This window comes from Tursiops truncatus, chromosome 7, assembly GCF_011762595.2.
Source record: "Tursiops truncatus isolate mTurTru1 chromosome 7, mTurTru1.mat.Y, whole genome shotgun sequence".
Lineage (NCBI taxonomy): Eukaryota > Metazoa > Chordata > Mammalia > Artiodactyla > Delphinidae > Tursiops > Tursiops truncatus.
Window position 1 is genome coordinate 73,008,182 of NC_047040.1, and position 15,246 is coordinate 73,023,427.

The 15,246-nt window shown below is 41.3% G+C and overlaps 1 protein-coding gene across 2 annotated transcripts in view; it reads left to right on the top strand.

Moving 5' to 3' along the window:
• CCDC148 (coiled-coil domain containing 148) overlaps window positions 1-15,246 on the top strand; it is a 339,783-nt gene that overhangs the window by 293,127 nt on the left and 31,410 nt on the right. The window contains exon 15 of one of the 2 annotated variants that reach the window (XM_073807692.1): window positions 11,848-11,957. The exons of the other annotated variant lie outside the window; for it this stretch is intronic. Coding sequence (XP_073663793.1) covers window positions 11,848-11,957 — 110 coding nt within the window. The remainder of the gene's footprint in view (window positions 1-11,847; window positions 11,958-15,246) is intronic. 2 annotated transcript variants of the gene reach the window in all.

Sequence of the window (15,246 nt, forward strand, 5' to 3'; positions counted from 1 at the left end):
CAACTGGAAGGTACATCAGTACCACAGTAGTAAAAAAGAGGAGGAGGGAAAAGAAAAAAAAAAGGAGGGGGGAAAGACCTTTGTTGTGGAGAGCAGGGCCTAAGCAAGGGTGAGGTTTGGGTGGTGGTCGGGGCCAATGCTCAGGACCCACAGGGCTGGAAAAGGCCCTGGGGGCTGTGGGGGGTGGGACTTAGGCTCAAGGGACAAAAGGGGCCCAGTCGTGCCCCCCACCCCTGGTCTCAGAGGGCAGGGGACCTCACCTGGGAGCCCAGCAGGCTTCCTGGGCTCAAGTAGGCAGGGCAAATGCCCTCCTCTCCTCTCCTGCTCCTTCAGTCTGGGAGGGCCCCTCTCGCCTGCCTCTCCTGATCTCCCTGGCCTCCCTCCTATGCCCTCAAGAACCCACACAGCCTGGATGGGGCTTTGGAGGGGGGTTACCAGCCTGGGAGCTCAGCAGGCTCCCCAGCCCTAGTGGGCCAGGCGATCACCCTCTGCTCCTCTCCCGCTCTTCCCAGAGAGTTCCTCCTGCCTGCCTCTTCTGATCTCCCCAGCCTCAGGGGCACTGATCCTATCTGGCCTCCACTTCTCCTCCCCACTTAGTCCCCCTGCATCCTACTGGTTCACTTTGGGGTTCTTCCCATCCCCTTGGGTGTCAGAGTCCCTCACCAGCGGCCAGCACGTGCCCTAGTTGTGGGGAAAAACTAACTCTGCATCTTCCCACACTGCCATCTTGACTTCCATATATCAGTCAGCAACTGACTGCTAACTGCATACCAGGGATATGTTATAGGTGCTTTGCATGTATGAAATAATTCGATATGCAACAACAACCCTGTGAGATATGCACTATTTTTAGCTGTGTTGTGTAATTGGGAAACTAAGGCACAGGAAGGTGACTTACCTTGCCCAATATTACACAGCTCATAAGAACCTAGATTTAAAACCAGGTAACCTGGCTTCTGAGCCCTGAACTCTACTGCCTCCTAGTCTCAGGATTTGCCAGTCTGGCCATCCTCTGATGTCACAAATATCTAGAACTATGCTGAGAATCTATAGGAAATGATGGGACATAGTCACAAGTCAGGCATGGGGACTCTTCTTTGGATTTTTACCTGGGTATGAACTCAAATGTATCATAATGGTGTGATTTAAGAAGTGCTGAAAAAGTCCCCTAGGAGCCCCCATTATCTGGAATAGATGCTAAGTTCCTTTCAATAGTTGAAGCACTTATGAAAATGTGAATCCTCCAGGAAGGCTATTCCCTTTAGCCATCATTTCCAAGGTCTATTCCATGGAACTTTCTTTCCCAAGATCTATTCATGCACCAAATACTGTAGTCCCAGCTAGTGAGTCTAAAAATAAGGCCTCACTTCTTTTTTATATATAAATGGCTTTGCCATAACCACCATCCAGTATTTTTACCTGTTTCTCTTCTACATGTTTTCGGAAATGCCTGCATGTTACACAAATGCGTCCTGGTTGAAGCTTGTCATTGTAGACAGCCCTGTGGCTCCATCCACAGGTCCACTGCTCAGCAGATAGATCATCTTTTGCCATCTCATATCTGGCTTCACTCAGGCAGTTGCTGTTCTTCCTTCAAGCTTTGCTCCAAGCATGAAAACAGAGAATTTCCTTAATTCCACACACTAATAGCCTGTAGCAATTCACAAGACTTATTGAAGGCTTGGAGGCTAAAAGGGGATTATGATCAGAGAAATAAGGAATGAATATACTAGTTGTGATCAGAGACCAACTCTTCCACAGGTCTCCCACCAGCCACCATTCTCCTTGGCATTGTGTGCCATGATGTGGTAGTGGCCGGCCAGCCTACATCCGGGAGGGAACCTGTGTGCCTCCTCCACCTAGAGGCCAGCCTCCAACAATCTCAGTCCCCAAGGGATGAAACGATTCTACCCCTTTAGAGTCTTTCCAGGACTACTGATGGGGGTAAGGAAAGAGGGCTGTGGGGAGGTGATGCAGAGAAAAGTGAAAAATCCATCCCTTCCCAATGGGGTTGACTTGCCCCAAGTGCTCACAAAGTACCCATCAGAAGCTAGCACTCAGTGCCTTCTTCAATGAACTATTCATTATTGAACAACACTGTGTTGGGTACACCAAGAATTCACTGCACCAATCCCAACCTGTTACTTTCCAATCTCTTCTCCAGCATGCTGTGAACACTGGTCCAACCCCATACCTTCTGGTCATGGTTCAGTCACTGCCCCAAATCTCCTATAAGCAAATACCTAGGCAAGAACACACAGAGCACTCAGGAACAAGGACAATGTTCAGGCATAGGGTAGTCTAAATGTAGATTTAGAAGAAAAAAAAAATAGTTCTTAGTGTTATCATTCTGCTAAAAAATAAATCCAAACACATTACTAAATGAAACTTAATATTTCAATTTGAAGCATCTACATTTAGTTGTTTCTACTGTATTCAGGTCTTCCAAAAAGAACGGTGATGTATGTATATTAAAAAAAAAAAAAAACCCGCATGCTGTAATATTGTGCATTAAAAGTAGCAGAAAGCAAGCAAGCAAGCTGGGGTTAGAGACAAACCACTCCAAACCCATGCAACTTTGTAACCAGAACACCAACATCAACATAAATGTTACCTGGGGAATTAACTGGGACCACACAGGAGACTACCATAGTGAATGAAAAAAACCCCAGACACAGCAGAGAGGAAATACTGCTAACACCTCATTTAGAGCACAGATGGTAGGTGCTGAGAAATGCCCTTGGAAGTGGGCCTCTGAGCTGGCAGTCTGCTTTTGTGGTGGGCCTGGGAGGCAGCATGAGTTCAGGCCATGGCCGCCAAACTGAGTAACCCCAGCTACAGCAGGGCCGCAGGCTGCCAGCTCTCCTCATCCGTACCCTTTGCAAAGAGTCAGATTTTCTCTCAACCTGTTCTTTCACAGAGAGTGAAGTGGTTTCAAGTGTCCTATTTGTGGGGAGTCTCCATTTCACCTTCTTCACTGTGCACAGACTAAAGGCCTGGGCTTTGGTTTCTACACCTGACTCCATGCCTCCTCACTCTTGCCCCCTGGAACAGAGGTCAGCAAACTTTTCTTTAAAGGGCTAGATAGTAAGTATTTTCACCGTTGCCAGTCATATGATGTCTGTCGAAACTGCTCAGTTCTGCTGTTGTAGTGCAAAAGGAGCCGGAGACAATATGTAAACACTGGGCCTGGCTGGGTTCCAATAAGACTTGACAAAAACAGGAGAGGCGATTTTGGCTCCCAGACTGTAGTTTGCTGACCCCTGACCCAGAGAAGCACCACTTTCTGTATTGTGTGTTCATCTGCTTCTGGGATATGGGCTTACTCTTTGTGTTTTCTCTCTCTTAAGGATTTCCCCTTATTTCTTGTGAGCTTAATAAGATGTTTTAAAGTGTCTTTGTGTGATTTATCCAGATCTGGGTGTTTCAGGGTGGTAGAGGGAGTTTTGTAAAACCTAGTTCTCCATCCCGTTGGAAACAGAAGTCTGGTATGTCTTTTTCTATCTCTTTAATGTCAATCTTCAGTATTATGTTTTAGAAGTTCTCCCATAAATAGGATATAGCTGGATTTTGTTTTACTTTTCAATCTGATAGTCTCTGCCTTTTAACTGATGAATTAAATTAGTTTACATTCACTATGATTACTGGTATCTTTAAATTTATTTTAGTCACTCTATATTATATTTTCTATTTATCATGCTATTTCTAATCTTTCTTTTTCTTCCTCTTTCTTCCTTCTACAACATTAATCAAGTTTTCCTTTATTCTATCGTTTCCCTTTCAATTGTTTGGAAATTCAACATTTAACTACCGTTCTGTGGACAGTAGCCTTTATATTTTAAATATGCACAAGTAACTTAATAAAGTCTAGTGTCATTACAACCTCTACTCTCCTCCCAGTGATGGTGGGCCTGTAGGACGCTCCACTGATCACACTTCAGTTTTCCATTTTAATTTTATCTAGTTGTGGGTTTTAATCCCCCAAATTGATATTTCAGTCAGTTTTTACCAATTTCATTTCTCACCATTGCTTCTTGCATTCTACACATTCTTCTGAGCTCATTTCCCCTCCGAAATACATCTTTCAATTAGTTGTTCTTGCACTTCCCTGGTGGCACAGTGGTTGAGAGTCCGTCTGCCGATGCAGGGGACACAGGTTCGTGCCCCAGTCCGGGAAGATCCCACATGCCGCGGAGCAGCTAGGCCCATGAGCCATGGCCGCTGAGCCTGTGCGTTTGGAGCCTGTGCTCCGCAACGGGAGAGGCCACAACAGTGAGAGGCCCACGTACCACAAAAAAATAAATAAATAAATAAATTAGTTGTTCTTTCAGCAAGTATCTAAGTGTAGGGAATACTCTCCACCTTTGTTTCTTTTTTGTTTTTTACATCTTTATTGGAGTATAATTGCTTTACAATGGTGTGTTAGTTTCTGTTTTATAGCAAAGTGAATCAGTTATACATATACATATCTTCCCATATCTCTTGCATCTCCCTCCCTTCCCACCCTCCCTATCCCACTCCTCTAGGTGGTCACAAAGCACCGAGCTGATCTCCCTGTGCTATGCGGCTGCTTCCCACTAGCTATCTATTTTACGTTTGGTAGTGTATATATGTCCATGCCACTCTCTCACTTTGTCACAGCTTACCCTTCCCCCTCCCCATATCCTCAAGTCCATTTTCTAATAGGTCTGTGTCTTTATTCCCGTTTTACCCCTAGGTTCTTCATGACATTTTTTTTTTCTTAGATTCCATATATATGTGTTAGCATACGGTATTTGTCTTTCTCTTTCTGACTTACTTCACTCTGTATGACAGACTCTAGGTCCATCCACCTCATTACAAATAACTCAATTTCGGTTCTTTTTATGGCTGAGTAATATCCCATTGTATATATGTGCCACATCTTCTTTATCCATTCATCCGATGATGGACACTTAGGTTGTTTCCATCGCCTGGCTATTGTAAATAGAGCTGCAATGAACATTTTGGTACATGACTCTTTTTGAATTATGGTTCTCTCAGGGTATATGCCCAGTAGTGGGATTGCTGGGTCATATGGTAGTTCTATTTGTAGTTTTTTAAGGAACCTCCATACTGTTCTCCATAGTGGCTGTACCAATTCACATTCCCACCAACAGTGCAAGAGGGTTCCCTTTTCTCCACACCCTCTCCAGCATTTATTGTTTGTAGATTTTTTGATGATGGCCATTCTGACTCGTGTGAGATGATATCTCATTGTAGTTTTGATTTGCATTTCTCTAATGATTAATGATCCACCAAAGAACTGTCAACAGCTGCCAGCTTTTCTCTGATGCACCTGCTAGTGTTGGAGGGTCTCCTGCAGAGGCGGGGGATGCTGTGGCTCACCGAGGGGATAAGGACACTGGCAGCAGAAGTTCTGGGAAGTACTCCCTGGCGTGAGCCCTCCCAGAGTTCCACCTTTGTTTTTTAAAAAGTTTTTATTTTGGGCTTCCCTGGTGGCGCAGTGGTTGAGAGTCTGCCTGCCGATGCAGGGGACACGGGTTCGTGCCCCGGTCCAGGAGGATCCCACATGCCGCGGAGCGGCTGGGCCCGTGAGCCATGGCTGCTGAGCCTGCGCGTCCGGAGCCTGTGCTCCGCAACGGGAGAGGCCACAACAGTGAGAGGCCCGCATACCGCAAAAAAAAAAAAAAAAAAGTTTTTATTTTATTATTCATGCCTGAATAATATTCTACCTGGGTGTAAAATTCTGAGTTGACAATATTTTTCTTCATGACTCTAAAGATATAATGTCCTAGATAATCTAGGATCTTTCAGATTCTGTGGCTGCTATTGAGATGTGTGTTATCAATCAAATTGTTCATTTGTAGAGAACCCCTCTCTTTCCTTTTTTGTTTACTTTTAACATTTTCTCTTAGTTTTCTTAGATAACTTTACTACAATATTTCCATGTGTGATTTGCCTTTATTTATATTGTGCTTCTCGAATATTTATGTCTCTTACCAATTCTGGAAATTTCTTAATCATTATGTTTTTGAATATTGTCTCTTTATTGTTCTGTGTACTCTTTCTTTCTAGAACTTCTTTTAGAAATTTATTAAATCTTCTCATTTTTTTCTCTTATGCTTCTTACTCTTATATTTTCCATCTCTATTTCTGTGCTGTATTCTCAGTTGTTTTTTCAGTTCTATTTTAAAGTTCACTAATTCTTTCTTCAGCTGTGCCTAATCTTCTATTTAACTCATCCACTGAACTTTAACAATTACAAATTTTTTCATTTTTGTAATTTTCCAATTTTTAAATGTTTTGAAATTTTACATTTTATTTGGAAGTAAAATCTGGTTCTTGGTTTAGTATAGTGGTTCAGACCATATACTCTGGTGCTATAGACTGAAAGTTGTGTTCCCCAAATTCATATGTTGAAATCCTAACCCCCAATGTGATGGTATTGGGAGATGGGGCTTCTGGGAGGTGATTAGGTCATGAAGGTATAGCCCAAATGAATCAGGTTAATGCCCTTGTAAAAGAGACCCCAGATAGTTCCCTTTCCCTTTTTGCCATGTGAGGTTACAATGAGAAGATGGCCATTTATGAACCATGAAATGGCTTCTCACCAAACACTGAATCTGCTGGCACTGAACTTGGTCTTTCCAGCCTCCAGACTGAGAGAACTAAATTTCTGTTGTTTATAAACCACTCAGTTTATGGTATTTTTGTTATAGCAGCCCAAATGGACTAAGACATTTGGATAGAGAATGTTTTTGTACAAACTTCAGCTCTGTTTCTTATTAGACTTGTGACCTGGAGCAAGTTACTTAATCTCTCTGTGCTCCAGTTTTCTAATCTATAAACTGGTAAAATAATAATACCTCATAACACAATATAACAGTGTTGTTTGAGGATTAAATGAATTAGTATTTGCAAAGCATTTTTAAATTAAAATTGGAATTTATTTTATTTATTTATTTTTAAAATTTGTTTATATTTTTGACCATGCCCCACGGCCTGCGGGATTTTAGTTCCCCAACCAGGGATCAAACCTGCGTCCTTGGCAGGAGGAAAGCCAGGAGTCCTAACCACTGGCCTGTCAGGAAATTTCCTTGCAAAGCATCTAGAAAAGTGGTCAGTGCTGTGCTATTATTATTATCATGATCAACATCATTCAAAGCAGTCTTTTTCCATTTCTCATTTCTGTGTTTCAATTACTTCTGTTACAGCTTTAATAATTTTAAAGATATTCTCTTTGGTAGTCACTTTCTATATCCCATCTAGTAACTCAAATTCTCGAATATAATCTTCCTGTATTTTATGACCGTTTACTGTGCCTCACACAAAAATTGTTACGTACTTATTCTGTGACTTTTTATCATGAGCCTCATATTCAATGAGGCTGAATATTTTGTGAAAATGCCCTGCCACCTGTCTGTGTCTGTTGTACCATGTAGTTTTGCTTTTACTTATGCCAGGAGTGCCAGGGACATCTCTGTTCATAACCTAATTTTCTGTTTGTATTTTGAAATGGGGTTTCCTGGAATGCAATATAAATTTAAACTCCAACCCCGAGTAAGGATCAAGCATGGATTTTGTATCTCTCAGGGAATTACATGTTTCCCCCCACAGGTTGCCTAGACAGAGGCAGACAAGATTTACTAGGGTCTCCTCTGCAGGTGGGCAGATTTTTTTCTCTTGAGTCTTAGTCCCAACACCTCACCAAAAATGTGTCTACGTAAACTTTAATTCCAAGCCTCCAGGCTGTCAGGTCACTACTCTGGCTTTAAGTTTCTTCCTTCCTGTTAGCATCTTTTGATTCTCTTCCAGAAATGTTTTATGCAGCGTTTGCAGGTGTTTCCGGTGCTTTGGGATATGTTAGCTCTCCATCTTGCAGAACCCTCAGTAGACTTTCTTCTCACAACATTATTTCACAACTGTCTTCCTTCCTTACTAGTCCCCTTCCTTCTCAATATTTCATTTTTCATCTTATTATCTTCCCCCACTTCATACCAGTTTCTTTCCTTCCCTGGTAGTATATTTCGATCCTAGAGAGTCCCATATGTGCTATGACAACCTGAAAAGATAAATAGCCTTATTAAATGGTCTTTTACTGTCATTGAGATGCCAAAGTATTTGTACCAAGGGCAATGCATATTGGGTTGTTGCAGGCAGTTTTCATTTTAGCATCACAGACTTTGATCCTATAGGAATATTTCCTGATTTTGCTCTTCTTCTCTTCTCTCTACTGAGTGTTTTAGATTTCATCATTGTTTCTGATAGCTATTGATGTGTTAGTCATATTCTCTTACTGCATTCCTGACTCTGATAAACTGTGCTTTGAAAAATAACCTTGGTTAATTATACTATCTTGAGGAAGAGTGCCCAGACTGGCTGATACAAAGATTCAGGCCTCTTTGGTAGATATATTCCTATATTGAAGATGAGAATATTAGGCAAAACAGTCTCTCTACTGGTAATCATAACCATACCCAGCTCCTTGCTCTGATTTCTCACTCACCAAGCAAGCTTCTTAGAGCCAGTGTGACTCCTTCTGTAGAACACAGAAGCCCATGTAGATTGCCAACCAGCAGGCGTGATTCCATCAGGCCATATCGCATGAACTTTCTTTCCAAAAATTAGGAAATTAGAATTTGGTATTATAAAAACCACAATACAGACCTCATTGAGCTTTTACTTTTTATTGTAGTAAAATATACTTATCATAACATTTACCATTTTAACCTTCTTTTGAGTGTACAGATCAGTGGCATTAGATACATTCACATGGTTTTGTAACCATCACCACTGTCCATCCCAAACTGAAACTATGTACCCATTAAACAATAACTCTCCCTTCCTCTTTCCCTCAGCCCCTCATAACCACTTCTTTCTCTTTGAATTTGACTATCTAGATACAATAATTGTCCTTTTGTGTCTGCCTTATTTCACTTAGCATAATGTCCACAAGGTTCATTCATGTTGTAGCATGTGACAGGATTTCATTGAGCCTTTACTTTTATTTTTAAATTTTATTTATTTATTTTTGTTTGGTTTACCTAAAATTTTTTTTTAATTTTTAAAGGTTACTTTCCATTTACAGTTATTAAAAAACATTGGCTATATTTCCTGTGTTGTACAATACATCCTTGAGCCTATTTTATACTTAACAGTTTGTACCTCCCATTGCCCCACCCTTATATTGCACCTCCCCCCAACCACCAGTTTATTCTCTACATCTGTGAGTCGAGCCTTTACATATATCCTCTGGGAGATAGAAGATTCTTTATTAGCCACAAAGCCATAAGGAGTTTTATCTAAATAGATACTGAGATCACTGCTGACATCTCTCACTCATCAGCCCTTTAAATGCCACTCTCTCCCACAGCTACTGCTCTGGCTCTGTCATGTTTGAACTTTCCTTAGCCTTTTAGCAAAAGAAAGACTTTGGAAGCACATTATCTTCACATGAGAAGGGAATTTTTATTCTGAAGTACGTAAGCTGTTTAACTTATTAGGTGAAAATTTGAAGGCACAGACCTTCACAGTAGGGGAGCTGCCTAGTCTAACAAGAAAGCAATGTCTTTGACAGCCCCAGCTTATCTTTACTCCATCTCTGCCCTGTGAGATGTGCCCTCCTACTGTGAGAGGGAGCTAGTCACGTCCTGGTCACCTACACCAGGTACAGATTTTTGTTACCAGTAATTATCTCAGCCTTACTCCTCCTCCTTCCTCTTACCCCTTCAGACTGCCAATCAGTCCCGCTCTATGTGTTTCAGCCACTTCTCTTTGCCTGGGAATAAGGTCCACACTCCTTACTCTGACTTTTAGGGCCTCACATAATAGAACCCCAAATCACCTTTCCAGATCCAGCAAAACAGGATTCTTTACTATTCTTATATGTGTCCTGTATTGTCCTCCTTTGTCTTATTTCATGCTTTTTCCTTTGATGGCAACACCTGCTTTAGAGTTTCTTTCAAAATTATGGCCCTTAAATAAAGTTCATCTCAAATATCCACCTTGTCCAAGGAACCCTTTCAAATTTTTCCATCTCCATTCAATCATTTCCCCTGGTAAGTCCTTAGAACACTTTTATTTCCACCTCTCTTTTCAAGTTTATCAGATTATCCTTGAATTGTAGTTATCCACACATTTGCCTTAGTGCCTCAAACTTAGTAGGCTGGGAATTGTCTAAAGGAGGTGACTGTGTCTTGCTTTCCCACAACACCTAGCACTGTGACTTGTGCAAAGTAGGTCCTTTATCAATATATTTGTTCTATCATTTACATGTTAACTTAGAGCATGTCCATGGCACTGCAACCTTGAATCAATCATGGAACCAGTTCTAGAATAGGTGTGACCTCTGGAGACCAAGGGGAAGGAAGGAGAAGGTAGGACCAGGCAGTGTAGGAGGCAGATCTGGCTAGTAGATTCGTGTCCACTGCTGATTATTTACCCAGAGTAAGTGGGACATGGGTAACATTTTGTTTACCCCATCATTGGTTCCTGTTGGTTACAATGTCGGGAGGAAGTGCAAATGCAAAGGACCTTAAACTCAGATGAAGAAATAAAGTTGGGGCTTCCCTGGTGGCACAGTGGTTGGGAGTCTGCCTGCCGATGCAGGGGACGTGGGTTCGTGCCCCAGTCCGGGAGGATCCCACATGCTGCGGAGCGGCTGGGCCCTTGAGCCATGGCCGCTGGGCCTGCGCGTCCGGAGCCTGTGCTCCACAGCAGTGAGAGGCCCACGTACCGCACAAAAAAAAAGAAAGAAAGAAAGAAATAAAGAAAGTGATATGGAAGTGAAAAGAAGAATCCAGATTTTTAAGGATTTGTACTTCCTTTTTTAACAGAGGAGAGAGCAAAATCAGATTACTCAGATGATTTCTGTAACTCTGAAATGTCCCCAGTGCTTCACAATGTTAATGATTAAGTTACTATAGAGAATAACAGATTTTCTAAGAAATTTTAGAAATTTAGAAAATAAATAGACACAATCTTAAATTACTACCTTCTGGAGGGTAATTTTTGACTAATCCTGTACAAACTAGATGATACCGGTTTCTAGATTGTTTGCCTGATGATTTTTTAAACTATGTTATACTTATAAAAATAATGTCCAAATCATATTTAAGGTTTCAGGGGAAAAGGTGATTTAATGGTGGGCTTTTATTCTCAAGTTAAAATTGCTATGCTCAGTTTTTAGAAAAATAAATGTTAAGTTGATTCCAGACTGAGCAACACCTATTTAGGAGGAGTGAAAAAGCAAATAAGAAATGAGGAATGGGCTTCCCTGGTGGCGCAGTAGTTGAGAGTCCGCCTGCCGATGCAGGGGGCATGGGTTCGTGCCCCGGTCCGGGAAGATCCCACATGCCGCGGAGCGGCTGGGCCCATGAGCCAAGGCTGCTGAGCCTGCGCGTCCGGAGCCTGTGCTCCACAATGGGAGAGGCCACAACAGTGAGAGGCCCACGTACCGATAAAAAAAAAGAAAGAAAGAAAGAAATGAGGAAAACCCTTGAGGAGTAAATAATGAAGCAGGTTGCAAATTATAAGTATTTTTAGTTCTTCATCTTCGGAGACATTGGATGGTAGACCCCCACTGGCCAATATTTTAGAATTCTTAAGAGATAGAGAAAGTCCAGGAGGACTGAGAAAAGAAATGTTTATAGAGTTTCTTTATTTTTTAAAAAGGACAAAGAGAGACCCTAATGACTAAGGATTGCATTTACTTAAGCTCTGATCCTGAGATGAAGATTGTAGATCAAATCCTCAAAAAATCTACTTATGGTATAGACATCTAGAGGCACACAGCATCCTGGAGAGGAACAGGGTGGCTTTATGAAACTCAGTATGTCAGACAATTTTAATTTCCTTCCATGACAGGGTGATGGAACATGTAGCTTGGAGGCAAGCAATAGAGGCCATTTATCTGTCTTTTACTCAAGCTTTCAATTCCATCATACATGGGATGCCCAGCAGCCAGCCAAGAAAGTGTAAGTTGAACACCATGTTTTTCAAGCTGCAAGTCCTGGAGAGTTCCAGGAGAATTTTAAATACAAGCATACATTCTTGAATAGAGGGTTATATCTTTTTTTAAAGTGCTCTAGCAGTTAAGAAGAAAAATACTAACTTCTGTTTTGCAGTAAAAGAATTATAATTGAAAGATCTGCATATAGAATGACTTTAGCTTCTTACATTTTTCTGAATGGTTTTTGGTCCCCAGATGTATTTTGGAGGCTGTATTAATGGATCCCAGCAGGAACCAGATGGTACAATTAAACTGGGGAACTGAGAGAATTTCCTGAAAGGACTGTCCACAAAGGGGTGGGCAGGATTTAGGGAACAACAAAGGGTGGTGTAGCTGGAACAGCTGTTACCAGCCCTGATGTGAGGGGTCTGGAAGGGAGCAATAACCAGAACCTAGAGGACAGCAGTATGACTAGGGCCATCCAGAGGGACTGTGGCCTGTGGTAGGGGACACAGGTATCCTGCCATGACTCAGCCCAAGGAAAGTGTGCAAACCCATGAAATTATATGCAAACTCAGGGGTATACATGTGAATGTGCATTTTTCTGCTGAGCAGGTCCATAGATTTTTATCAACAGTCTCCAAAATGAATCCCAAATGTTAAGAGCTATGTTTTTAAAAGAAGGATATAAAATTTAAACTCACTTTGTTGTATTTCTGAAGTTGATAGTTTGTAGTCCTTGTTAAGTACCTACAGGGTGCAAAGCACTAAATAACATTCTATAACTGGATAAAAATGAACCAGGAGAAGTTATTGAGTGTATTTTGGACCAAAGATTGTGTTTTACTAAGATTGTGTTGTGTGTCAATGGTCTAGTGTGTTTGGGAGTGAAACATGGAGCAGAGGAACTGGTCTGGCTGTAGCAAATTACACGTAGCAAATTACACTGAATAATATACACATGTTACTTGGAAAGGTTGGTCAAGGGATAACATTTGGGCAAAATTAACTTGACAGGTAGTCAGCTATGTATTTGCTTTAATTGGTTGATTGATGGTGGTTTTGTTTGTTTTTTGGGTTTTGTTTATATATGTACACACACACGTATGTAATTCATATATATGATATATGTCTTAGCTGTGGGTACCATAACAAAATAACAATGACTGAGTGGCTTAAACAACAGAAATTTATTTTCTCACAGTTCTGGAAGCTACAGGTCCCAGACCAAGATTCCAGCTGATTCCATATCGGTTGAGAGCTCTCTTCCTGGTTTGCAGATGGCAACCTTCTCACTGCATCCTCACATGGACTTTTCTCAGTACATGTGTACAGAGAGAGAAAGAGAGTGAGCTCTCTGGTGTCCCTTCTGATAAGGGCACTAATTCTATCAGATCAGGGCCCCATCATGTGACCTCATTTAACCTAATTCCTTATAGACCCCTATCTCCAAATATAGCAGCACTGAGGGTTAGATCTTCAACATAAGAATTTGGTGAGGGGAACACAAAAATTTAATCCATAACAATATATATAAATATATTAATATGTATAATTAATTCACTTTTACTGTGTCAGGCACTGTGCACGTTGCTGGAGATATAAAATGATTAAGATATTGTTCCTCTTTTTGGTGAGAATGCTAAAAATCTACTCTTAGCAAATTTCAAGTGTACAGCACAGAGTTAAACTATAGTCACCGTACTGTACATCAGATCCTCAAAACTTATCATCTTATAACTAGAAATTTGTACCGTTTGACCACTTAGACCAACATCTCCCCATTCCCTGCGCCCAGCCCTTGGTAATCACCATTCTACTCTCTGTTTCTATGAATCTGACTTTTTTTTTGGATTCCACATGTAAGTAATACCATACAGTATTTGTCTTTGTCTGGTTTATTTTACTTGGTATAATGCCCTCCAGTTTCATCCATGTTGTCACAAATGGCAGGATTTCCTTTTTTTAATGGATAAATAATATTCCATTGTGTGTATCTATCTATCTATAAATAGATACAATGCATTGTGTGTATGTGTGTATATATATATATATATACACACACATACATACACATATATAACGCACACATATATATAACACATTTTCTTTATCCATTCATCAGTCAACAGACACTTATGTTGTTTCCATAGCTTGGCTATTGCATGAAAGGTAACTATGTGAGGTGATGGATGTGTTAATTAACTTGATTGTGGTAATCATTCCACAATGTGTATATATTATCAAGTCATCATATTGTACACTTGAAAATGTATACATTTTAGCTGTCAACTATACCTCAGTTAGAGAAAAAAGATACTGTTCTTGTTGAGGAGTAAGAGTCAAGTAAAAGAGCTTGACCTTTATATAACTAGTCCCATGGAGGCACCATTGAAAGACTTCTAGAAGTTCAGCTGGAGGAGTGCCTGCCAGATTTCCAGACTCTTCATTCTTTTAAATCAGTGCCTTTTGACCCAGGCTGCACATCACCAGGGGAAATTTTTTTAATAGGGTTTCCCAGTCCCACTTCCAGAGATTCTCATTTAGCTGGTCTGAGATGGGGCCCCAAATGGTGGTTTTTGAAGGCTTCCCTGCTGACCCTAACGTGCAGCAGTGTTGAGAGCCACCTGGAGTAAAGGCACTGACACACACACCCCTTCCACACCCCACACCCCACACTCACCACTACACTACACTACACTCTGGCCTCTTGGAATCACGGCTAGTTGTTCTTCTTCTGATGATTAGTTCACATTTTGTCTTAGAGATGCTGTAAAATTTTTCTCTTTATGAAGCAGCTGCTAGGCAGCCCAGAGCCAATTCAGCGCCTCCTGTCGGCAGGTGCATAGACTGTATGTGATGCATCTTGGTATTAGCTTCAGGCTTTGTGCCAATGATGCCCATTCCCTTCCCTTTTCCTTTTTCTTTCCCACTTAGGTCTAATTTGTACTATCTTGATGTGCTTTTATTTATCCTTGTAAACTGTCTCTGATTCTTTTGGGGAAGAGGGAGAGATATGGATTTATAATGAATGAATGAACAAAGAAAAAACACACCAAAAATACATGCAACACCCATACACAGAAATCACCAGAAGAGTTTTTGCAAGCCTGTCTGTTTCTTGAATCGATTTCTAGGAGGGCGAGACTGAATGAGTGGAGAAGGTGGGGTTAGAGGTGAGGTGAAGAGCTGGCTCCCAGACTTAGCGCAGGAACAGGTGAGTAGTGACTGAATGCCTGCATCTGACAGCACTCCATGGCAGTCGAAGGGTAGAAGGAGGGCAGTCGAAGGGAGGCATGAGCCTCCCAAATGAA